At 43.4% G+C, this 24,751-nt stretch overlaps 1 protein-coding gene across 7 annotated transcripts in view; it reads right to left on the reverse strand.

The window, feature by feature from the left end:
- Positions 1-24,751, reverse strand: part of LOC122541315 (netrin-G1-like) — a 95,176-nt gene that overhangs the window by 64,901 nt on the left and 5,524 nt on the right. For 5 of the 7 annotated variants that reach the window (XM_043677952.2, XM_087979510.1, XM_043677956.2 and 2 more), the window contains exons 2-3: positions 19,665-20,522; positions 13,775-13,813 (exon numbers count right to left, since the gene is read on the reverse strand). In XM_043677952.2, coding sequence (XP_043533887.1) covers positions 13,775-13,813; positions 19,665-19,907 — 282 coding nt within the window. In that variant the 5' untranslated portion in view covers positions 19,908-20,522. Of the gene's footprint in view, positions 1-13,774; positions 13,814-19,664; positions 20,523-24,751 lie in introns of those variants that run through there. The other 2 variants (XM_043677955.2, XM_087979512.1) reach the window with 2 other exon arrangements.

Raw genomic sequence — 24,751 nt, forward strand, 5'->3', positions numbered from 1 at the left:
ACCCTCTGACAGTGCGGCACTCCCTCAGTACTGACCCTCTGACAGTGTGGCACTCCCTCAGTACTGACCCCCTGACAGTGCGGCACTCCTTCAGTACTGACCCTCTGACATTGCAGCACCCCCTCAGTACTGTCCCTCTGACAGTGCGTCACTCCCTCAGTACTGACCACCTGACAGTGCGGCACTCCCTCAGTACTGACCCTCTGACAGTGCGGCACTCCCTCAGTACTGACCCTCTGACAGTGCGGCCCTCCCTCAGTACTGACCCCCTGACAGTGCGGCACTCCCTCAGTACTGACCCTCTGACAGTGCGGCACTCCCTCAGTCCTGACCCTCTGACAGTGCGGCACTCCCTCAGTACTGACCCTCTGACAGTGCGGCACTCCCTCAGTACTGACCCTCTGACAGTGCGGCACTCCCTCAGTACTGACCCTCTGACAGAGCGTTGCTCCCTCAGTACTGACTCTCTGACAGTGCGGCACTCCCTCAGTACTGACCACCTGACAGTGCGGCACTCCCTCAGTACTGACCCTCTGACAGTGCAGCACACCCTCAGTACTGACCCTCTGACAGTGTGGCACTCCCTCAGTACTCACCCTCTGACAGTGCAGCACTCCCTCAGTACTGACCCCCTGACAGTGTTACCCTCAATAATGTGCCGCAGCCTTTGCAGTGTAAAACTGAAAATTGAAGAATGAACCTTGCCTGTATGTTTCTATCTGTGTTTACCATTTAAAATATATGTAAGTATTACAGTGAATGGAAAACAATGAGTGGTAGAATAAGGAACCAAGACTCCTCATCATTCAAACTGGTCGATAAAAAAAATCTATCCCTGATGACAGGGTCTGAGGTCAGTCAGTCACTGTCACATCAGCCAATAAATAATTCTTAAAAAATTCTCTGACTAATTTGCTAAAGTGAACTGAACATTCCCATAGGGAACAGTGCAGTGAGGGGGGTCTGATCCAGGAACGAAGAGTTTGTAGATTTGAAATGTAGCTCGGCTAACTGGGGACTGTGGTCCGTGAGTGAGATGTTGGTGAGCGTGCGTATCAATGGGGCAGGGGAAAATGTGTGGCCTCTGATTTACTCTACTTAAAGCTGCCCGTTCCAAACCTTCCACTTTCACATCTGAGTATCAAAATCTTAGTCACAGAAGAACAGACTGCGATATTACTGAGCAAATGTTTGGCTTGATCCGACTGACAATCCGTCTGCTCTTCAAACCTGCTTCAAACACATTCCTTCAAATGGGGGAAAATGATTGTACTGCACCGCACTAAAAGGAAAAACAACCAGTCCACCTGGCTGTTGGCTCTACAAAGTGATATTCGAATCCTTTTAAAATGATGTCCCTTGAAAGGGGAAAAGATGTCATTAAAAGGGAACTGAAATTGCTGTTATGGGGAGAGGTTTGGACAATTGGCAACTCCATTAAAAACATGTACGAAATCATCTCCAACATGCTGAGACTCTCTGAGTATCTGACAGAGGAATGTGTATTGATATGAATAATTCTGAGAGGACCTGGTTACTATCTCACCTGCTTGAGGATTTTGCTCTGCTTAAACTGACTGCCGCTTTTCCTACATTACAACTGAAACCAGATTTGAAAAGCGTTTAATTGGCTGTGAATAGCACTGGGACATTGTGAGGCTGTGAAAGGCTCGATAGAAATGCAAGTCTTTATTTTTAAAGTTGAGACCCAGAAACTCAACATTAACATTCACCAGCTGTCACGACTCACTTGGATTTTTATAATTGGTGCCGGGATTCAGAAATAATTGGCTGTCAGACCTTTAGCCGAGCAAGTCACAGACTGTGTTTCGACAGAAGTAGTGATGATCCTCCCTTTAAGTTGACAATGTGAGCAAACCTCACAACACATGTACTGAGTTCACTGAAACAAGGCTCAAACAATTCCAAAAGGTTTCAAAGGAGATTTACTCAGTATTCTGAAGATTCAACACAAATCACAGAAGATTCAAAAATGAGAAATATGATTCCTTTGGGAAAGGAACACTGAATTCAACTATAGACCCAGAGATTTTATTTCCACTGAGTACCCAGGTTTAATTTGCTGCAATGGGAAAACTGTCCGGCAATTTGAGATGATGGTAATGAGTGGGAATATGGCAACAATTTCAAATAGGTTGATAGTCATAGAGTCATAGAGATGTACAGCACAGAAACTGACCCTTTGGTCCAACTTGTCCATGCTGACCAGACATCCTAACCTAACCTCGTCCCATTTGCCAGCTCTTGCCCATATCTCTCTAAACCCTTCCTATTCATATATCCATCCAGATTCCTTTTAAATGTTGTAATTGTACCAACCTTCACTACTTCCTCTGGCAGCTCATTCCATAGGATCACCATTCTCTGATTGAAAAAGTTGCTTCGGTCGATTTTATGTCTTTCCCCTCTTGTCCTAAACTATGCCCTCTAGTTCAGGACTCCCCCAAACCCAGGGATAAGACCTTGTCTATTTATCCTATCCATGCCCCTCATGATTTTATAAACCTCCATAAGGTCACCCCTCAGCCTCCGACACTCCAGGGAAAACAGCCCCAGCCTATTCAGCGTCTCTTTATAGCTCAAATCCTCCAACCCTGGCAAGATCCTTGTAAATCTTTTCTTAATCCTTTCAAGTTTCACAATATTCTTCCAATAAGAGGAACACGAGAATTGCACACGATATTCTCAAAGTGGCCAAGCCAATGTCCTGTACAACCGCAACATAATCTCCCAACTCCTATACTCAATGTCCAATAAAGGAAAGCACACCAAATGCCTTCTTCACTATCTTATCGAGCTGTGACTGCACTTTCAATGAACTATGAATCTGCACTCCAAGGTCTCTTTGTTCAGCAACACTCTTCAGGACCTTACCGTTAAATGTATAAGTCCTGCTCTGATTTGTCTTTCCAAAATGTAGCACTGCACATCTATCTAAACTCCATCTGTCACTTTTTGGCCCATTGACCTATCTGATCAAGACCCTATTGTAATCTGAGGTAACCTTCTTCGCTGTCCACTACACCTCCAATTTTGATGTCACTTGCAAACTTATTAACTATATCTCCTATGTTTACATCCAAGTCACTTATATAAATGAATGAAAAGTAGTGGATCCAGCACTGAACCTTGTGGCACACCTCTGCTCACAGGCCTCCAGTCTGAAAAGCAATCCTCCACCACCACCCTCTGTCTTCTACCTTCAAGCCAGTTCTGTATGCAATAGGCTTGTTCTCCCGTGTTCCATGAGATCAAACCTTGCTAACCAGTCTATCATGAGGAACCTTGTCGAACCACCTCACTGAAGTTAATTCAACAGAGAAAATAGAAGCAGTAGTAGGCCATTCAGCCCTTCTGGTCTGCTCAGCCATTCGATATGACCATGGCTGATCACCCTCTTCTGATTTTCTCCCTGTTACCTTTGTTCCCTTTCATGCTAAGAACTATATATAACTCCGTGAACGCATTCAATGTTTTGATCTCAGCCACTTTCTTGTGGCACAGATTTCCACAGACTCACCACGGTATAGTTGAAGAAAGCTTCCCTGATCTCAGTTCTAAATAGCCTACTCCCATAGCCTTAGATTGTGACCCCTGGTTCTGGAACTCTGCAGTCTTTTGTGTTTGCCCAACTTAGTCTTGTTAGAATTTTAGAGAGTTCTATGAAATCCCATCTCGTTATTCTAAATTTCAGTGAAAAATAATCTCAACTGATCCAATCTCTATTCATGCATCAGTCTTTCCATGCCAGGAATCGATCAAAAATCACATGACAGTAGGTTATAATCTGATGGGTATATTTGAAGACACAAGCTTTCAGAACACTGCTTCTTCATCAGATCCTAGTGAAAGCAGAAGACCTTAAAAGGGTCATACAACTCATGTGAATGAATTGAACACACCTAAGATGGCTCTTCAATTTTTAAACACACACGCATACACACACGTACACACACACATGCAAACACACATACATACCTCCCCTGCCCCCTCTCACACACGCACATGTACATATAAATCTGTGGGGTGAATTTGTATTTGCAGATATGTCATTCAAAAAGCACACAATTTGTAGACAGTCAGGTAATGTGGTATTTTCTAAATTCCTACCTTAGAAATAAAACCAGTCTGACTCCACATTAAGACACAGACAGACTCCAGACAGGTGCTCATGCCTAAAATACATTGTCTGACTGGAGATGTCAAAGAACAAAGAACAAAGAAAATTTACAGCCCCGGAACAGGCCCTTCGGCCCTCCAAGCCTGAGCCGATCCAAATGTATGTCTAAACCTGTCGGTCAATTCCTAAGCATCTGTATCCCTCTGCTCCTCACCTACTCATGCATCTGTCCAGATGCATCTTAAATGAATCTACCATGCCTGACTCTACCAGCTCTGCTGGCAACGCGTTCCAAACGCCCACCATCCTCTGTGTGAAGTACTTACTGCGTGTATCCCCCTTAAACTTTCCAACTCTCACCTTGAAAGTATGACCTGTCTTTATTGAATCCTTCACCCTGGGAAAAAGCTTGTCTCTATCCAACCTGTCTATACCCTTCATGATTTTGTAAATCTCAATCAGGTCCCCCTTCAATCTCCTTTTTTCTAGTGAAAATAAACCTAACCTACTCAACCTCTCTTCATAGCTCGCACCTTCCATACCAGGCAACATCCTCGTAAACCTTCTCTGCACCCTCTCCAAAGCGTCCACATCTTTATTGGTAATGTGGCACCCAGAAATGTATTCTAAATGCAGCCGAATCAATGTCTTGTACAATTTTAACATGACTTGCCAGCTCTTATACTCAATACCCCGTCCGATGAAGGCAAGCATACTATATGCCTTCTTGACCACTCTATCCACCTGTGCAGCAACCTTCAGGGTACAATGGACCCGCACTCCCAGATCTCTCTGCCCATCAACTTTTCCCAAGGCTCTTCCATTCATTGTATAATTCACTCTAGAATTAGACTTGCCTAAATGCATCACCTCACATTTGTCTGGATTGAAAACCATCTGCCACTTTTCCGCCCAACTCTCCACACTATGTATATCCTCCTATATTTTCTGACAGTCCCTTATGCTTCCTGCCACTCCACCAATCTTTGTGTCATCTGCAAACTTGCTGATCATACCAAAAGTGCCCTCTTCTAGATCATTTATGTATATTACAAACAATAGTGACCCCAATACTGACCTCTGTGGAACACCACTGGTCACCTTTCTCCATTTCGAGAAACTCCCTTCAACTACTACTCTCTGTCTCCTGTTGCTCAACCAGTTCTTTATCCACCGAGCTAGAACACCCTGCAAACAATGTGACTTCTCATCAAACACCTTACTAAAGTCCATGTATGTGACATCAACAGCCCTTCCTTCATCTAACAACTTGGTCACTTCCTCGAAGAACTCTATCAAGTTGGTAAGGCACGATCTCCCCAGCACAAAACCATGTTGCCCATCACTGATAAGCTCATTCCTTTCCAAATATAAATAGATCCTACCTCTCAGTATCCTCTCCAGCAACATCCCCCCCACCGACATCAGGCTCACTGGTCTGTAGTTACCCAGAATATACCTACTACCCTTCTTGTACAGAGGGACAACATGAGCAACCTTCCAGTCCTCTGGCACCTCACCTGTATTTAAGGATGCCACAAAGATATTTGTCAGGGTCCCAGCTATTTCCTTTCTCGCCTCCCTCAGCAACCTGGGATAGATCCCATCCGGTCCTGGGGATGTGTCCACCTTAATAACTTCTAGCCTACCCAACACAGCTTCCCTACTTATAGCAATATGATCCAGACTAATCAAACTTCTATCTCTAATCTCAAGATTCATCATGTTCCTCTCCTCAGTGAACACTGATGCAAAGTAATCATTCAGAATCTCACCCATTCTCTCAGGCTTGGCACACAGCCTTCCTTCATTATCTTTTAGTGGACCAATCCTTTCTCTAGTTACCCACTTGTTTCTTATATAAAAATAAGATGCTTTGGGATTTTCCTTAATTCTGCTAGCTAAGGCTATTTTATGACCCCTTTTATCCCACTTGATACCTTGTTTAAGACTTGTTCTACTCTTGCGATATTCCTCCAGGGCTCGTTCTGTTCTCAGCTGCCTAGACCTTATGTATGGTTCCCTTTTCCTCTTGGCTAGTCGTACAATTTCTCCTGTCATTCATGGTTCACGAATCTTGCCCTTCCTAACCTTTGCCTTCAACGGGACATGCCTATCCTGCACTGCCATTAACCTATCTTTGAAAGCCTCCCGCATCTCAAATGTGGACTTCCCTTCAAATAGCTGTGTCCAATCCACATTTCCCAGCTCCTGCCTAATTTTGATATAATTGGCCTTGGCCCAGTTTACCACTCTTCCCTTAGAACCACTCTCTTCTTTCTCTACGAGTATTGTAAAACTTACAGAATTGTGGTCATTGTTCCCAAAGAAATCCCCCACTGCAACTTCTACCACTTGTCCTGGCTCGTCCCCCAGTACCAGGTCCAATATGGCCCCTTCCCTCGTCGGACTATTGGCATACTGCTCTAGAAAACTCTCCTGGATGCTTTGTACAAATTCTACTCCATACCTCTGACTCTAAATGTATACCAGTCAATGTTGAGAAAATTAAAATCTCCCATCACCAGTATCCTATTGCCTTTACATCCATGCATAATCTGTTTACCTATTTGTTCTTCTACCTCACGCTAACTGTTGGGAGGTCTGTAATATAGTCCCAACAATGTAACTGTACCCTTCTTATTTCTCAGCTCCACCCATAATGCCTCACTACCAAAGACCGCCAGTGTCCTCCTTTAGCACAGCCGTGATATCGTCCCTGACCAGCAATGCAACTCCACCCCCTCTTTTACTTCCCTCCTTGTCCTGTCTGAAACATCTATACCCTGGAAGATTCAGTTGCCAATCATCACGCCCTTCCTTTAACCAAGTCTCTGTGATGGCAATAATGTCATACTCCCAGGCACCAATCCAAGCCCTAAGTTCATCTGCCTTACACACTATACTCTTTGCATTAAAGTAGATGCATTTCAGGCCACCAGTTCTTTTGCGCTCACCTGCTCTCTGCCTATTCTTCTCTTTATTAGTGCTATCTTCATAATTCTTACAGTCTGCAGTCTCCACCTCGCTGCCTACTTGTTTTTTTTTCTGGTTCCCAGTCCCCTGCCACATTAGTTTAAAAGCTCCCTAACAACAGGAGCAAAAAATCCCCCATTGGTTCCGGTCTGGTTCAAATGTAAACCATCCCTTTTGTAATAGTCCCACCTCCCCCAGAACCGGTCCCTATGTCCAACAAATCTGAACCCCTCCTTCCTACACCATCTCTCAAGCCACGTGTTCATCCTGCCTATTCTTTCATTTCTACCCTGGCTAGCACATGGCACTGGTAGCAATCCTGAGATCACTACCTTTGAGGTCCTCCCCTTTAACTTCTCTCCTAGCTCCCTGAATTCTGCTTTCAGGACCTCATTTCGCTTTCTACTTATATCGTTGGTGCCTTTACGCACCAGGACAACTGGCTGTTCACCCTCCCCTTTTAGAATGCTCTGCAGCCGATCAGTGACATCCCTGACCCGAGCACCTGGCAGGCAAAAAACCATCCGGGAGTCCCGTTTTCTGCAACAGAACCGCTTATCTACTCCCCTCACAATGGAATCCCCTATGACTATGGCCCTGCGAGTCTTTTGCCCGTCCATCTGAACAGCAGAGCCCACCATGATGCCATGATCCTGGCAACTGCTGCCCTCCCTTGGTGAGCCATCTCCCCAAACAGTATACAAAACGGTATACCTGTTTTGGAGGGAGATGACCGCAGGGGTCACCTGCACTGCCTTCCTCGTCTTTTTCTGTCTTTTGGTCACCCATTCACTGTCTCCCTCAGCAATTCTAACCTGTGGTGTGACCAGTTCACTAAATGTGCTATCCCCGACGTCCTCAGCATCGCGGATGCTCCACAGTGAGTCCATCCGTAGCTCCAGAGTCGTCATGTGGTCAAAGAACAGTTGCAGCTGGACATACTTCTTGCAAGTGTAAGAGTCAGGAATGCCAGACAAGTTCCTATGCTCCCACATCAAGTCAGAGTCAAATGCTATGGGTCTGATGTCCCCTGCCATTGGAAGCTTAGTTTTATATTAACTAACTAAAACCAAACAATGCACTTAAATAAATGAAAAAGAAAGATAAGAAATAAAAGCCTTACCTTACAGAGTATTTTTCTTCCGGTTAGAGGAGGTGGGGGGTGGGGGGGGTGGGCAGTGTAGTATCTCATGTTTAGCCACTGCCAAAATATAAATTAATCCCTTACCTTCCCAGCAGCTTTACTCCTCCTTCTCTCCTCGCTGCTCTGGCAAAATGGAGGCCCAACTCCTGAGGTAAATCCCTTTTTATGCAGGAAAATTCACCCTTCCCGGCAGCCCTCGCTTCACTCCTCCTTCTCTCCTTGCTGCCTCCTTTATACTGATGGAACCTTAAATTATCTCAGGGCAGTGACTTGAAAGAAATTCTGGAATTTGCACATTAATTAATCAAAGCCTACACCTCCATGCTAGTTGACTGAAAACTTAAGAGCCATCTTAGGTATGTTCGATTTGTTTGCATGAGTTGTATGACCCTTTGATCTATTCTTTATGAATTCCGTGTCTAATGTCTTCACTCTAGCACCTGGTGAAGGAGCAGCGCTCTGAAAGCTAGTGTTTTCAAATAAACCTGTTGGACTATAACCCAGTGTTGTGTGAGTTTTGACCTTATCCAACCCAAAACAATACCCTCACCTTCACTTCATCCCAGGAATCAGTTCGGTAAACCTTCACTGCATTTCCTCTACAGTTTGACCATCCTTCCTCAGATAAGGAGACCAAAACTGCGCATAATACTGAGGTGTGGTCTCACCAAAGCCCTGTACAACTGCAGCAAGACATTCCTCCTGCTGTAATTGAATCCTCTCGCTATGAAGGCAAACATTTCCCTTCTTTCCCACTTGCTGTGCCCTCAGCTTACTTTCAGCTATCGGTGTATGAGGTCTCGTTACACCACCCTTTTCCAAATTCAAGTATTAATCTCCTTTCCTGTTGTTGCCACCAAAGTGGATAACCTCACATTTGTCTGCTTTATACTGAAACTGCTGGACATTTCCCCAATTACTCAGCTTGTCCAAATCACACTGAAGGGTTTCTGCATCCTCCTCACAATGCAGCTTCAGTGTTGGCTGCAAACTTGGAGATATAGTTCCTGCATCTAAATTATTAATGTATACTGTGAATAGCTGAGGTGCTTGGACAATCCCCTGCAGTACCCCACTAGTCGCTGCTTGTCACACAGGTCAAATTATTTGTCACCCCACCAAAATGTACTGGGTCACAGGTAAAACTTGACCCATAACTGTCACAAAACCAGACAAACAAACACTTCCAGGGTACTGGGCACAGTGAGACACATTGTGGCCCCGAAATGAGTCACTATGACTTAAAGTATGATGCACAGAGATGGGACACATGAGTACAGTAATGCAGAATGTGACACTAAGTGACAGAGAGAGAGAGGGAGAGAGAGAATTGGAACACTGGTCAGTAAGACACAGGATGGAATATACTTAGTGCAGAGACTGTGGCTCGAATTGGTTGGAGAGCAGGAGGTAGAAATAGTGGCTGGGGGCATTTTGTTCTACAAGGTCCTTCCAAGGCAAGCCACATTGATAGGCATTCGGTACGCAATCAGCGTACTTGATATTGGATGCCTCCTGAAAGCCAGCGCTATACCCATCTTCTATCTAACCTAATTCCCCAAACTTAGTGGTAACCATTCTCCACCCCACTCACTGAAAGTTCTCCTTTCCACCTATGGCTGGAATATACCTTCCCCATGAACACCATCCTGCTTACTTACCTAAGTCCAGGAGTCCAACACATTTCGTTGGTGAGGGTTATGGAGCATTTCTGGCATTAGCCACTGCTCCCAATGACCCCCACTGCTGGCATTGGACAGCTGCTAGTTCCATCTATCTGGCAGCTCCTTTGGACTGGAATTTCCACCAGACCGGCTGTTGATCAGGTGGAAGGCCGGTCTACCCAGCTGACTGCATTTAAATAGCAGCAGAGCGGCGTAACTTGGGTTTCCCACTCGTTCTCCAACTGGTTAGAGAAGATCCTTTGCACAAACTGTATTTGTGCAAATTTTCTTTGAACAATGATATTGTCCCAGCAGATCAGGACTTGGATGAGGAATAAAAGGGGAAATAAGTCACTGTGGGAAGTAGTCAACAGGAGGGCATAGCTTCCACCATGTTGGAATATTTATGCAAGAATAAATATTAGGTCCTTGTGATGATGGGAATGAAATAATCAAGGGTGTACAAATCAAATTAAAAGAAATCAGACTGCCAGTAATAGTCTGCATATGTGCTCATAGAATACTTTCAAGTCAGTTTTTTTTACAGTAGCATACTCTGAAAGAGAGAAGATTATACGATGTTGGTATTGTGTAATGAAACAGGATTAATTAATGGTCTCAGAGTAAAGGCACCTCTCGGTAACAGTGGCTACAATGTGATTGAGTTTTGCATTCAGTTTGAAAGGGACAATGTAGGGTTTAAGATTAGTATTTTAAGCTTAAATAAGGGCAACCATCTGGAAATGAAAGCTGTGCCAGCTGAAGTGAACTGTGATATGAGGCTTGGGGGGGCAGGTCAGTACATACACAGTGGCATATATTTAAGGAGACATTGCAGAGAAAGTATATTTCTATTGTAATGAACAGTTATAAAGGGAGAAGGGAGGAGTGAGGGAAAGCATCAATTTTGAGATAGCAACTGACACAGTGAGTAGTCAGGGTATGGACCACACTGCTTGGAAATCTGGTGGAAGCAGATTCAATTGAGGCATTCAGGAGGGCACTGGATAGTGTTTGGATACCGATAGTGTGAAGGAAGATGGGGAAAAGGCAAGAGATGAGCATTAGATAGTAGATCCAATGCAAACATGATAGGCTGGATGCATCCTAACAATTCTGTAATTCTTAGAATCCCTACAATGTGGAAGCAGGCCATTTGGCCCATTGAATCCACACTGCCCCTCTGAAGAGCATCCCACTCAGACCCACATCCCCAACCAATTCCTGTAACCTTGCATTTCCTGTGGCTAATCCACACATCTTTGGACTGTGGGAGGAAACACAGACAGTTGCCCGAGGTTGGAATCGAACCTGGGTCCCTGTCGCTATGAAATAGCAATGCTGACCACTGAGCCACCATGCTGCCCATTCTGAGATACAACCACACAATAATGAGTGGCAGGTCAGATAATTGCTCAGAATATAAAGGATGGTAGAAAGTGCAAGGTAAATCAGGAAGAAGCAGATATAAAGGAAATTAGCTAGGAGCTTAAAAAAAATACAGATAGCAAAAAGTTCTGCTGGTATTTAAAAATAAGTGTAAATTGCTCCTCCAGAAAGCAAGATTGGGGAGTTAATAATAGATAATAAGGAAAGGTTGGATGAATTGAGCAAATATTTTGCACTTGTATTTCACTATAGTGGATCTAAAAACTCTCCAGTAATACGTTTCAAGCAGGATTTGGAAGGAAGAAAGGAGGCTAAAATCAGGAATATATAGGTCACGATTAGCTTGATTTCAGTCTTGGGAAGAACCCATTATTAAAGAGGTTATAGCTCTGCATTTAGAAAATCTCAAGATAATCAGGAAATATTGGCATAGTTTTGTGGAATGAAAATGACGTTTAAACAATTCATTAGCATTCTTTGAAGGAGTAGCATTGCTTTTTATAGCGACAAAGTGATAAGGTGCCACATCAAAAGGTTTTGTGGAAATTAAAAGCTCATGGTGCAGGGGGTAACATATTGAAAAGAAGGTTGCCTGGTTGGCAGAAAACAGTGAGAACGGATCTGGATCCTTGTCAGATCGGCAATCCCTCAGGGCCTAAGCTGTGGCTTCAACTTTTTCTACTTTCTGCCAACGAGGAGTCGACGACATGGTAGCTAAATTTACAGATGACGCCAAGATGAGAAAGAAAGAGGGTTGTGAACAAAATATAAGGAGTCTGCAGACAGATTATGGATATGTCAAGTGAGCAAATATCAAACAAATACAGTGTAATGTTAGGAAATTTGTGAAGTTTTCACCTCAGCAAGAGGAATGGGGCAGCAAAGTATTACTTGAAGGGAGAACGGCTGCAGAATTTTGAGCTCCAGACAGGTCTTGTTGTTCTAGTGCATGTGCCAGAACAAAATTGGTATGCAGGTACAGTACCTAATCAAGGAGGCTAATAGAATCCTAACCTTTATCACTGCTGCAGTTGTATGTAAAAGTAAGCGTGTTATGCTCCGGTAATACAGAGCATCTGTGAGACACACATCTTGAATATTGCTCCTTATTTAAGAAATGATGTAAATATGTTGGTGGTTCAGAGGAAGTTTATTAGATTGATAACTGGAATGAGTGGATAGTTTTCTGAAGACAGTTTGGACAGGCTAGTTTTTTTCCAACTGGAATTTAGAAGAATGAGGGATGACTCGATTGAAGTGTTTAAGATCCTGATAGGTCTTGACAAGTTGGACCTGGAAAGGATGTTTCTCTTGTGGATGAGTCTTGAAGTAGGAGGTTAGAGCTTTAACATTAGGGATCAGTCTTTTTGGACTGAAATGTGGAGATTTCATTCTTCAAAGAGATTTGTAGACTTCGGAACTTCCTACCTCAGAAGGCAGGGGAAGCTGGGTCATAGAATAATTTTAAGGCAGAGGTAAATAGACTCAGAGAAAGTGAGGACTGCAGATGCTGGAGAGTCAGAGTTGAAAGTAGACTCTTGTTAGACAAGGGAATCAAAGGCCATTGTGGTGGATGAGAACATGGATTTCAAAATGTAACAGATCAGCCAAAATCCTATTCAATGACAGGGCAGGCTCAAGGAACTGAATGGTCTCGCTATGCTTTTATTTCTTTGATCATATGTTCCACACTGTGTTGTACTGTACCCAGTTTACCATCTGTCTCTAGGTCGCACCGTGTTGCACTTGCCGAGTGCTCCATCTCTCTCTCTCTCAAACAGATTTTGTGGCATTGGACCCAGTGTTCCATCTGTCTTTGGATCACACTGTGTCTCACTGTGTTCAGTGTCCTAACTCTCTCTGTGTCACATTGTAACCAGTGTTCCATCTCTCTTTGCGTGACACCGTGTTTCACTGTATCCAGTGCCCTATATCTCTCTCTGGGTCACGCTGTGTCTCACTATATCCAGTGCCCTATCTCTCTCTGGGTCATACTGTAAACAATGTTCCATCTCTTTCTGGGCCACACTATGTCTCACTGTATCCAAATGTTCTATCTCTCACTGGCTCTGACTGTGTGACTTGATAATCTTTTAAATGACAAGTAACTGAAAACCAAACTCTTGAGTATCTTTATATCCTGTGTTCTATCTCTCTCTGGGTCACATTGCGTCTCCATGTGCAGTTTTTCATCTATCTCTTGGTCACATTACAACTGTGTCATTACATCCAGTGTCCCATTTCCTTTGTACAGTGAGGAATCCATCCTGTACACTGTATTCCAGATGTTGCCGATCTATTATTTTATGCAGAGTCACCGTGAGTTTGATTACTAGCCTGAGATACACTCAGATCAATGAACAAATTGACACTAGGGTGGAATTGGATGTGAATAGTTTGAACTGGTGCCAGTGATTAATCAAATTGGGGATTACAGAATCAGCAGAATATTCCACTTACAATGTTGAGATCGATGGGAATTAAGTGACGCCTTTTAGTCTGGAAGAAAAAAAAGAAAATGATCATCTCCTCTCCATCAGCAAAACTGTCCACTTCCACCACCACAGCATTCGCAAGTGTCTCCCCCTGTGTTAGCTGATCTACTGCTGACATCGTCCCCTCTACTGTTCACTATTCCAATTCTTTCCTGGTTGATCTCTCTGAGTATGGAACTTCTCAATATTCAAATTTATATCTTTGTGTTCACATTTTATCATACTTCTTTGTCTCTGTATCCTCAATTTCCAAAATCTCAGTAAGGCATTCCTGCTGATCTTGTTTTGCTTTCTTGAACATCTCCAGAACTGTATGGTGAACAGATCTGTCCTAAAACATCCCCACATTTTCTCGGACCTCTCCTCCTTCAAGACTCTGTACAACACTGACTTCTTTAACCAGGTTATTGCTCATATGTCATAATATCTCACGGGGTTCAATTGAAAATCTCTATCTGGTTCACTCCTATATTATTAGATGTCTTGCTATGTTGAAAGTACTATATAAATATAAGTAGCTGTGGTGATTGGAAATGATTATTGAAGATGTCAGAGCGACAGTGTGAATTCATACAGTCCTGCATCACTTTTTTCCATTTATCTACTTACTCGATACTCCCAGCATCTTTTAACTAAAGTGAAAAAAAGGCAAACTCTGACCACAAAATGAACAAGAAGCAAAACTGTGAAAGATTAAAGAACTGCAACAGCACGAAGAAGAAAACAGCAGGCAGTACCAGAGCTCAATACAACACGGCTGACCCACAGGGAAATTAACTCTATTCATAAACCATCATCTCTGCTTCAAATCCATTTACAAATCATCCCTCCTTTAAACAATTCACAAACTATTTCTCTCCTCACTCAAAGAACTGCAGAAGCTGAACTGAAACACACAAAAACACAAATTGCTGGAGAAGCACAGCAGATCTGGTAGTATCTGTGGAGAGAAAGCAGAGTTAACATTTCGAGTCCAGTGACCTTTTATTGTGTCTCTCTCAATCCATACGGTCCATCCCTAATTGCCCTTATTCAGGTAACGGCAAACCACCTCTTTGATCATTGAGTATCTCATTTCAATCAGTTGAGAGGGCAGTTCAGAGGGAACTATATTGCTGTACATCTGGGTTTACATATAGCCCAGAGTGAGTAAGGATTGTGAAATAGATTTTGCTTTATGACAATCTGGTAGTTCCATGATCACCGTCACTGATATTATGCTTTCATTCCAGGGTTATTTAAATAGCTGAAATTAAACTCCCCAGCTGCTCCATGGAATTTGAACTCATGTCTGTGGTCATTAGACAAGATGTCTGGATTATTAGTTCCAAAGCATAACCACTATGCTACCATTACTGATCTCTAATTTATATTTATATTTCATCTAATTTGCAGTTAGAAAAATCTATTGAAATGTAAAGTAGATTAAGTTCATTCCATTTCATTCTGACTCAAACATACAATTGATAAATTAATCTGCGGTTTTGCTGTTTTCATGAAAAGCTGAGAGGGGCAGCTACACTTACATTCAATTTTGTTTATTAAACGGTAATAGTGACTGGCTACTTGTTTCCTTCCTTGTATTTGTGAGTGAGTGAGTGTACTGGAATTGTGAAGGAATGAGAGATAAGAGCAGTGTGACAGGTTGAGAACTCGATCTGTGAACTTTTGCCAGTGCTATCGAGGGAACAAGCAGAGTTTCTGTTGAATTGTGCTGCCTGTTGAGATAAGGTGGTAAAAAGGAGATCAATAATGGGACTGGTCAACAGCAAGACTCACAATATCTCACTCAGTCCAGCTCAAAGGTCATTGTGAGACTGGAACATTCTCTCTGATTACTGCTCCAGTAACATAATTCTTACACCACTGTACCTACCCCCAGCATATTATATCATCACAGCATCTCTACAGGAATTAGCATCTTTGTACTGACGTCACAGCCACAGTCTGAATGCATTCTCACCCTGGAGTCTTTCCGTCTCACTCACCCACTCACACTGAATACAGAATCAGAGACGCAAAATTCAGGAGATGGAACAGATTGGGAAAGAAGGAAAAAGGGTATGTGTCAAAAAACAGCTACAGAATTTTTAAAAAATACTATGGGATAAAGGTCTCAAAATTTGGATAAGTCTTTCAGTCACTAACTGGCCTATTAAACCCCAATGGGGCAGACAGAATGCCAGTATGTCACCCTCAAGAAATATCATTTTAAACAGATGATCTGAACATTACATTGTTGCTCTCTGTGAGATTGTGCTGTGTGTGCACTGGTTGACGGGTGTGTTTTGTGCATTACAGAGTGACCACAGCTCAAGGAGTATGTAATTAACTGTGAAGTACTTTGGGATACCCTGAAACAGTAATAGAGAGTCTGGTCTCACTGGATCCAGCCAATGTTTTAGACCCATTTTTGACATTGCAATATACGGAACAGTTGTAAGTTTTACTTCAAAGACCTACATGATAGTTACACCAGATTACTAATTAACTTGCATAAGAATTCCCTCTGACAAACTACACAACCTGTACTAAAAGATCCAGTTCAATTATTGCTGAAACATGTGGCTGATTATTAATTCAGGGCTTTTCCCCTCTAACAGTAATGACAAAACCAATTATCCAGAGGAAATGATTAAAGTAATGACAGGAAAATTATTACTTAGAAACAATTGTGAATTTACATCTCAATGACTTTATTGCAGGATAGTTTATAGGGCTGAAATCCCATCAAATCATTTGGTCAGACACTGTGAGATTGCAACATCTACAAGAATCCAGTACCATGTGTTTTGGCTGATGTCTGAACTTCATCAAATGAAATGTTTCACAGAAGCCCTGAAGAGAGTGCACATTATAAACATCAGTGAGCAGAAACAGAATTGGTCTGATTCCCCACTCGAGACATCATTTTAGTCTCTTCAGACTCTCCATACAAACTGAGTGTCCTCATCCTTGGAACTATTACAGTAACTGGCCTCAGTAACCTCTTCAAGACCATAAGACTATAAGCCACAGGAATAGATCTCGACCATTCGGCCCATCAAGTCTGCTCCTTTATTCAATGAGATCATTACTGACCTGAAACTTCTTCCTGCTTTTTCCCCACAGCCTTTAATTCCCATACTGATTAACAGTCTGTCTGTCTCAACCTTGAATATACTTAATCACCTAACCCTAAGAGGTTGTGGTAAAACATTCCACACATTTGGCATGAAAAAATTCTCCTAATCTCAGTACTAATTAGGCAACCCCTTAATCTGAGATTATTCTCTCTATCCCCAATTCTCTCAGAAGGTGTAGCAACTTCTCCACACCTGCTCTGAAAAACCTCCTAAAAATTCATAGATTTCAATAAGGTCTCCTCTCATTCTTCAAAATTCTAATGTGTACAAGCATAAGAAAATCACTCGATACTGGGAATCAAGTGAGTGAACCTTCTCTGAACTGGGAGGAGAAAGTGAGGTCTGCAGACGCTGGAGATCAAAGCTGAAACTTTATTGCTGGAACAGCACAGCAGGTCAGGCAGCATCTAGGGCATGTGCCCGAAACGTCGAATCTTCTGTTCCCTAGATGCTGCCTGACCTGCTGTGCTGTTCCAGCAATAAAGTTTCAGCTTCAACCTTCTCTGAACTGCCTGCCATGTCATTATCTTACTTTAGCAAGTGACCAAAGGTGTTCACAATGTTGTAGATGTGATCGGATTCATGCCTTACACAGTTTCAGAAAGACCTCCCTCCTGTTGCACTCCATTCCCTATTAAATAAAGGCCAACCTTCTATTTGATTTCCCTAATGCCTGCTGAACTTGGACATTGTCTTTTTGTAACTAGATTAGATTACATTACATTACAGTGTGGAAACAGGCCCTTCGGCCCAACAGATCCACACCGACCCGCCGAAGCGCAACCCACCCATACCCCTACATTTACCCCTTACCTAACACTACAGGCAATTTAGCGTGGCCAATTCACCTGACTGCACATCTTTGGACTGTGGGAGGAAACCGGAGCACCCGGAGGAAACCCACGCAGACACGGGAAGAATGTACAAACTCCACACAGTCAGTCGCCTGTGGCGGGAATTGAACGCGGGTCTCTGGTGCTGTGAGGCAGCGGTGCTAACCACTGTGCCACCATGAATGAGAACCCACATGTCCCTCTGTGCTGTGCTTTCTGCAGTTCCTACCTCCCTTTAACTAACATTCAGTTTTTCTCTTACTCCTGACAAATGTATAACCTCATAATAACTCACATTATACTTAATCTGTCAAGTGTGTTTTCACTCACTTAACTATGTCCCTCCGTAGAGTCTTTGTATCATCTAAACTGCTTACCCTCCCAACTAATTTTATGTCATCCATAAACTTGAAAATAGTACATTCACTTCTACCATCTAAGTAATTGTTATTTATTGCAGAAAATAAGAGCCTTAGTGCTGATCTTTGTGGCACTCCATTAGTTATAACTTGCTATTCTTAGATTACTCTGTCTTCTGTTAGTTAGGCACTCTTCTCTTCACGCTATTGTGCTACACCCAATACAGTAGATTATGTTATTAACTACCCTCATGCGTGGTACGTTTCCAAGCACCTTGTGGAAATCCAACTCTCTTATAATACTGATTCCCTTTTATCTATACTGTTTATTACCTCCTCAAATAATTCAAACAAATGAGTTCCTCTTCAAACAGCCATGCTGACTCTGCCTGATTATATTATGTGGTTCTGAATATGGTGCTATTGCATCCTTTATAATAGACTCCAATATTTTTCCAATGGCAGATGTTAAGCTAATTCCCTCCCTCCCTTTTCAAATAAGGACAGTCTGTGATGGCAGTTTTCCAGTCATCTGGGACTTTTTCAAAATATTAGGATTCTCACAATATTATTACCAACACATTCATTATCTCTGTAGCTGCTTCCTTTAAAATCCTATTATGCCAACCCTCAGGTCCAGGGGGCTTATTGACATTTCAACCTTTAGTTCTTCTATATTCCCCTCATACTTCAATTATTCTATTTTTGTCATCTTTTGTTGGCTTTTAAAACTTTCCCAATTCTTCAGTTCATTGCTAATCTTTGCCAAGTTCACTTTTTGTTCCTTAACTTTCTTTCCTTATGAATCTTCACTTTCTCAGTTAGCAACGGTTGGTTTATCGACTTCCTGAATCCCGCTTCCTTGCTCAGCTATTTCTATGCGATGAGCCATGAGCTACTTTAATAAATGTCTGCCATTGTCCCTCAACTGTCTTTACAGCTACACAATTTTCCTCATCCACTCCAGCGAACTCTGCCTTCATCTTTACGTAATTAACTTTTGTTAAGCTCAGCACCATGTTTCCAACTCAAATTTCTCACTCTCAGACTGAGTGCTAAATTCCACCATGTTATGCTCACTGTTCCCAAGGGGGGAAATCCTTACCTCTGACATAATTGATTAAACCTCCTTCATTACACACCACTACATCCAAATGTTTGGATACACAATGTATTGTTTGAGGAAATTGTGATGAATACACTTTATCAACTCTTTCTTGTAGCTCTCTCTGCAATTTGATTTTCCCAATCTACAATAAGATTAAAGTCAATCATGATTAATGTATTGCCTCTTTGCTTCCCCTAGTAATACCAAAACTGTACCAAAGTTTTATCATATTTTACATATTTTGTCTTGGGTCTATCTACTGATTTAAAGGTTTTTAAATCACTGATTCCTTGATTTTGTACTCCATGCATCTGGTAATGAATCCAATGTCAGAGTGCAAACAGAATTCACTTTGACAGAGGCCATTCAGTGAGCCTCTGTTCACAGTGCCACACACAACAGAGGCTGCTTCAGAAAAGGTTGTACTCACCAGAGTGCAGTACATCTCGGGGGTCTCTCCACATGTGCTGTTGGGGGGATCCAGACTGATCTTCAGGAACCTGGTGAGCAGGGTGGTCTCAGGTTGGCAGGCCATGTAATCCCAACTCATCCCTTGGTCCCAGTGGACCCGGGTCTTACACAGGTCATAGTGTCCCCAGGATGGGAAGTGCTGTGCAGAGAGAGACAGGGTCACATAGAGGGCATGAAGGGGCAGCAGGCTGGATAGATGCATCACTCTGACTGGACCCCACTTCGAGACAGGGGAATCTCAGTCGTTCTGGGGGGTGATTCAGGATGTAACCACTCTCACTGAGTCCTCTATTAGAAAGGGGTGACCTCAATCCATTGGGGAGTAATTCAAGAGACCATTTAATAAGTTCACTCAGACAAGAGCTTATTTCAGTCTGTCCATATATTCCAAGAGTTCAAATTCCAGTTGTTTTTCCTTATGTTTGCATTAATGTCTGGGTTTTGGATTCCAACTGTTATTCCCCAGTGTTGGTGTCAATATCCTGGATGTTAGAACATTGGTTGCTTTTCTCAGTGTTGATTTATGTATTCCAGTTGCTTGGTTTCCAGCTGTTTTTTTCTCCCCCAACATTGGTGTTAGTCATCCAGATGTTTGGATTCCAGTTATTTATTTCAGTTGCTGCTGCTGATATTCCAGGTGTTACAATTCCAGCCACACATACCAGTGTTAGTGCAGATGTTCTGGGACTTGGGATTCGGGCTGTCTTTCCCAGCTGTTTACTGTGTCAGGCAGATGATCAGTCAGTACTTGAAACCAAGGTGGTGACTGCTGCCTGACCAGACACTGTTTCCCATAGATCATCTCTTCCTCTGTTCCCTGTTAGGAAAGAAATCAAATCAATGGATTTCAGAACAGGTATCGCAGACCATCGACCTTTACTTAATCAACCTCAGACTTTGTCTCCCAGTAGCAGTGGCGTTGCACAGAAATAATATGATTCACAGCAGTCAGCGAGAGGAGACTGAAAGACATAGATCAAGATCCCAAATGAGACAAAAGGCCAATATGTCTGTTTTATTCAATGATGTTGATTTGGAATAAATCCTGTTGCTCTTCAACATACTGGCTGAGGTATCATTTACATCAGCTTGAGAGAGAAAGAAGTTTTAGTCTCAGCTAAAAGATTTCACAGTTGACAATGCAATTCTCCCTCAATTTTACATCTAACAGTGCAGTGCCTGCTCAGCACTGACCATTTGAATTTGCATCGTTTTTCCGTAGAAACACAGAGTATAGGAGAAGGAGAAGGTCATTCTGCCCTGTGGGCCGACTTGGTCATTCAATATGATCACGACTGACCATCCATGTCAGCACCTGATTCCACTTTCTTCCCAACCCCTTTGTTCCATTTAGTCCTAAGAACTACATCTACATCCTTCCTCACAGTCTTTAATGTTTTGGCCTCAACAGATTCCTGAAGCAGTTTCCAGAGGCCTGCTGACAGTGCAGCACTTCCTCAGTACTGACACTCTGACAGTGCAGCACTCCCTCAGAACTGATTCACTGACTGTACCACACTCCCTCAGCACTGATAGTCTGACATTGTGGCACTCCCTCAGCACTGACCCTCTGACACTGCAGCACTCCCTCAGAACTGACACTCTGACAATGCAGCACTCCCTCAGAACTGATTCACTGACTGTACCACACTCCCTCAGCACTGATAGTCTGACAATGCAGCATTCCCTCAGTACTGACCCTCTGACAGTGCGGTACTCCCTCAGTACTGACCCTCTGACAGTGCACTCCCTCAGTACTGACCATCTGACAGTGCGGCACTGCCTCAGTAATGACCTTCTGACAGTGTAGCACTTCCTCAGTACTGACACTCTGACAGTGCAGCATTCCCTCAGAACTGATTCACTGACTGTAGCACACTCCCTCAGCACTGATAGTCTGACAGTGCAGCATTCCCTCAGTACTGACCCTCTGACAGTGCGGTACTCCCTCAGTACTGACCCTCTGACAGTGCGGCACTCCCTCAGAACTGATTCACTGACTGTACCACACTCCCTCAGTACTGACACTCCGACAGTGCTGCACTCACTCAGTACTGACCCTCCAACAGTGTACTCCCGCATATTGACCCTCTGATAGTGTACTCCGTCGGTACTGATCTTCTGACAGTGCACCCCCTCAGTCCTGACCCTCAGATAGGGTGGCACTCCCTCAGTACAGACCCCCTGGCAGAGCAGCACTCCCTCAATACTGACCCTCAGACAGTGCACTCCCTCTGCAGCGACCCTCTGATGGTGCAGCATTACTTGGTCCAGGCCATCTAATAGTGTTGCACTCACTCAGTACTGACCTGCTAACAGTACACTCCCTCAACACTGATCCCCTGACAGTGTAGCACTATCTTTGTACAGACCTTCTGACAGTGCAGCTCCCTCAGTATGCACTCAGTACTGACCCTCTGACAGTGTGGCATTCCCTCAGTACTGACCATCTGACAGTGCAACACTCCCTCAATACTGACCCTCTGACAGTGCAGCACTCCATCAGTACTGACCCTCTGACAGTGCAACACTCCCTCAATACTGACCCTCTATCAGTGCATAGAGTCATAGAGAAGTACAGCATGGAAACAGACCCTTTGGTCCAACTCATCCATGCCAACTAGATATTCCCAACCCAATTTAATCCCACTTGCCAGCACCTGGCCCATATCCCTCCAAACCCTTCCTATTCATATACCCATGTAGGTGACATTTAAATGTTGCAACTGTTCCAGCCTCCTCTACTTCCTCTGGCAGCTCATTCCATACATGTACTACCCTCTATGTGAAAGAGTTCCCCTTAGGTCTCTTTTGTATCTTTCCACTCTTACGCTAAACCCATGCCCTTCATTCTCAACTCTCCCACCCCAGGGAAAAGACCTTGTCTATTTACCCTATCCATGCCCCTCATGATTCTATAAACCTTAGAAGGTCACCCCTAAGCCTCTGACATTCCAGTGAAAAAAGCCCTAGCCTATTCAACCTCTCTCTATAGCCCAAATCCTCCATCCCTGGCAACATCCTTGTAAATCTTTTCTGAACCCTTTCAAGTTTCACAATATCAGAATTGCACATAATATTCCAAAGGTGGTCTAATTAATGTCCTGTACAGCTGCAAAATGACCTCCCAACTCGTGTACTCAATGCTCTGACCAATAAAAGAAAGCAAAGAAAGCCTTCTTCACTATGCTATCGACGTTTCTTTGTTCAGAAACGCTCCCTGCGACCTTACCATTAAGTGTATAAATCCTACTAAGATTTCCTTTCCCAAAATGCAGCACCTCGCATTTATCTAAATTAAACTCCATCTACCACTTCTCAGCCCACGTACTGACCCTCTGATAGTGATCCACTCCCTCAGTACTGACCCTCTGACAATGCAGCACTCCCTCTGTATTGACCCTCTGACAGTGCACCACTCCCTCAGTATCGACCCTCTGACAGTTCAGCACTTCTTGAGTTTGATCTCTTTGACACTGCAACAATCACTGTCTCTCTCTCTTTCCCTCTTAGTGCAGCACTTCCTCAGTACTGTCAGCTTGGATTTTGCCTTTGAATCTGTTTTGGGATTGAATCAAATCTGTCGGGACCTATCAGGAGGAACTGCAAAAAAACAAATAATGTTCTCTTTCCTCAATAATTTCCCCTCAACGTCAGCAATAACCCACACTGGAATAGAAAAATTGTCAGTTTGATTTGAAAAACGTTTGGTGACCCAACCCACAGCCTATATTGCAACATAAGGTGTTACTCTGAGCTGTGAATAATATGCAGATTAGTAACTCAGATATTTATACCACATTCTTGAGAATAATACTACAAGATATGATAAATTTCTTCACCATAAGCAGAAATAGTCTCTGAATTTCTCATTTCCTCCAGCGCAATTCTACTCCCCTTCGCCATAATCGTCACAATCCACAGTCACTGTCTGTCTCACGACGTCACTGCTGCAGACCCCCACAACACACACGCTCATCTTTTCCAGTCAAACTGCTCTCACACACTCACTATTTGCAAATGCCTCAACATGTACCCACCATCTCCAAAGTTTTGCATATATTCTTACCATCTCTACTCAAACTGCTGGCACTCACTCACTCACCCACCATCTCCAGTTAAACACCTCAACACGCTCTCACCATCTACACACAAACCCCAACACACACTCAGTATCTCTCGCTTAAATATCCAACATCAGCTCGTGTTTAAATAGCATCTTTAACATAATGAAAAGGTCTCAAGGCTCCTCCCATCAGTGCGATCTGACAATAATCGAGCCTTCGACGGAGATATCAGGATGTAGCCCAAATGTGCCTTTTCTGGAATGTTTGTTGGAGGTGTCAGAGCTTAAGAGACATCAGGCGTGGGGAGGACATTCCAGGGTTTCGTGCTGAGTCTGCTGCAAGCAGTACCTCAAATAGTGGAGAGAAATGAATGAACATGGAAAGGCAGACAACAGAACCTAGAGATTGGGAGGGTAGTAGGTCAAGAGGAGTTTACTGATATAGGACGGAGAGCAGGTACCGGTAGATGTGACTAAAATAAAGAGAGTCGTAGGTGCTGGAGGAGGTTGAAGAGATACAGCGAGGTGCAGGCACTGGAAGGGATAGAGGGTGGGTCAAGGTATTGGTCCTGGTTTACGCTGATGGGGAGCAGTGTACTGTCTAAAGGCAGGGAGGGTTGAAGGGCTGGAGGTGGTTGCAAGGATGGGGTGTAGGGTTGGAAGAGGTTACAGAGCAGGGGGAGGATGTAAATGCTGAAGCAGTCTGCAGAAATGGGAGAATGTTGGGCCTAGATATTGTCGATTCCAGACATCATTGGTGTTTGATGTGGTTGTGATATTTTCTGCCTAGTTCAGTGGAGATTTCTTATTAGTTTCACCTTAACTTCACAGAGTGCCGATCAATATAAATAATTTCACCTTCAGAGCAGGCTAATTGGATTTGACGTTATAGACAGTTTCAAGCTGAGGGCCGTTTTAATCTTGCCCAGTTTGTGCTTCGGCAATGTCCGCTTATTTAATGCCCTCACACTGATTTCAAC

This window comes from Chiloscyllium plagiosum, unplaced genomic scaffold, assembly GCF_037043375.1.
Source record: "Chiloscyllium plagiosum isolate Xiang-an unplaced genomic scaffold, Cpla_swu_hap1 HiC_scaffold_35, whole genome shotgun sequence".
NCBI lineage: Eukaryota > Metazoa > Chordata > Chondrichthyes > Orectolobiformes > Hemiscylliidae > Chiloscyllium > Chiloscyllium plagiosum.